Raw genomic sequence first — 2,133 nt, forward strand, 5'->3', positions numbered from 1 at the left:
GAGTACGACGGTGTCACGTTTCTTATCAGCCCCACGAAAAAAAATTACAATAATAATAATAAGAATGAGAATGAGAATGAGGAGAAAAATAAAAAATGTCGTCGTTTCGTGAATGGATTTGATTTTATTTTCTTATCGATATATACGTATTATCAATTGGTTTTTTACCTCCTCCCTCTCCCTCCCCCCACTCCTCGAATCGGATCGAATTCGTTTCGTGGACGCTAACGTGTGAGTGAGTGTCGTATGTCCCTAAATGTAGAGAGAGAGAGAGAGAGAGAAAGATGGTAGTACCTGAAGTGAGAAAGAGGTCTGCTGGAGAGGTCGTGGGAAGTTAGGGGGGAGAAGTGAAATGAATTTTTCCACGGTTTTATATCTAGGTTTCCATCTCTCTCTCTCTCTCTCTCTCTCTCTCTCTCTCTCTCTCTCTCTCTCTCTCTCTTTCGAAATTAAAGGTTTGTTTATTTCGATATAGATAAAAATTAAAAAAATGATAATGAAGGAAAGAAAGGTTTCGTGAGGTTTAACGTAAATTAACGTAATTTTTTTTCTTTTTTTTTTTTTTTAGTTAATAAAATTATTGGTTTGTTGATACCAGGTCGGATAGGTATCTACCTACCTACGTACCTACCTATTGATCCGATAGGTACCCAATTAGTTTTTCATTTAACTTTAAATTACTTTTATTAAGGTTTTTTTTGAGGGGGTGGGCGGAGCAGGGAGGGAGGGAGGGAAAAATTAATTTTTTTTGATTGGTACCTGAGCGTGTACTGAGGGGGGAGGGTGCGGGATGCGGGTGGAAAAGGTACGTTTAACTATTATAACCTCTTATTGAAACGTGGAAATGATTTTTGGAAAAAATGAAAATTTTGATTAAAATCTTTTTCTCAGCATCCCTTATTGTTATATTTACTCTAAATGCTTCTTTGGATTTATTCCAGGGAAAAGTTTTGAGAAAGAGTAAATGATGATGATGATGATGATGTTTCCGTTATTACTTTTTTTTTTAGATTTTCGCTGGAAAATTCTTTTCCTTTTTTTCTTTTTTCCTTTTTCATTTAATGTAAATAATTCCCTTAGGTGGTTGTGTGGATGAATGAATGGAAGTCAGTGTTTTGCATTTTACCTTTTTTTTTTTTCTGGAATTTTTTTTCTTTTTTTTTTTTCTTCTGCTCTTGCATTATCCCCGAACCGCGTTGCGCGTTAATATTAAAATAAAAATGTGGAAAAGATAAACGCGTAGTGAAATTATTAAACTAAAAGCAAAAAAAAAAAAAATTTTCTTGTAGCGTCACTAATGGCCTCCAGGTGTGATAACATCAAAAGAATACTTTTTTTTTTTATCTTATTTTTTTAACTTTTCTCTCCTTAAAATTTTTTAGATAATTTATATATATATATAAAAAAAAAAAAAATATGTGCGTTTATATATTTTTTTTTTTTTCAAAAGTTGGAATTCCGAAAGGTATTATTGGAATTTTGAGAAATTTTTTTTTTTTTCGGATGTTGGGGGAACGAGGTCGTAACGGAAGAAAAAAAAATTGAAATTTTACGAGTATACGCCCAATTTATTTATTATTATTATTATTATTATTATTATTATTATTATTATTATTATTATTATTATTATTATTATTATTATTATTATTATTATTATTATTATTCTCCCCAATAAAAATACGTACAGGTTTTTACAGGAGGAGGAGGAAAAGGAAGGGGAAAAAAAACCTGGAGAGAAAAAGAGAGAAAAAAAAATTAAATTTTTTTCGTGTTTTCTTTTCGGTTTGGAAATGTTGCACATTAACCCGGAGCAGACGTGAAAGGGACAGAAAATGCGTTTATAAATCCGAGGGTACTAACCCTCCAGGGACTTTTGTCAGATACGGTGAGGGATGGAAGACCCTTATTGATCTTGTTCAATGTTGTGATCCCTTCGCAACCCGAGCTACAAGGTGTTTCGAAAAAAACTTTTCTCTCTTTTTCTCTCTCTTTTTTTGTGTGTGTGTGTGTGTATATTCCCAAACAGCCGCGCCGTATTCATTTTGGTATTTTTTATTATTATTATCATTATCATCGTCATCATCATTATTATTATTTTCCAATACCGTGAATGCTTGAAAAAAAAAAAAAAAG

General features: G+C 32.1%; 1 protein-coding gene across 1 annotated transcript in view; it reads right to left on the reverse strand.

Moving 5' to 3' along the window:
• Window positions 1-1,800: 1,800 nt before the first annotated feature.
• Window positions 1,801-2,133, reverse strand: part of Phum_PHUM396490 (uncharacterized protein) — a gene marked incomplete at both ends in the record, with an annotated part of 587 nt that continues 254 nt past the window's right edge. The window contains one exon of the mRNA XM_002428616.1: window positions 1,801-1,945. Coding sequence (XP_002428661.1) covers window positions 1,801-1,945 — 145 coding nt within the window. The remainder of the gene's footprint in view (window positions 1,946-2,133) is intronic.

The sequence above is a fragment of the Pediculus humanus genome, genomic scaffold (assembly GCF_000006295.1).
Source record: "Pediculus humanus corporis 1103172107895 genomic scaffold, whole genome shotgun sequence".
Classification (NCBI taxonomy): domain Eukaryota; kingdom Metazoa; phylum Arthropoda; class Insecta; order Psocodea; family Pediculidae; genus Pediculus; species Pediculus humanus.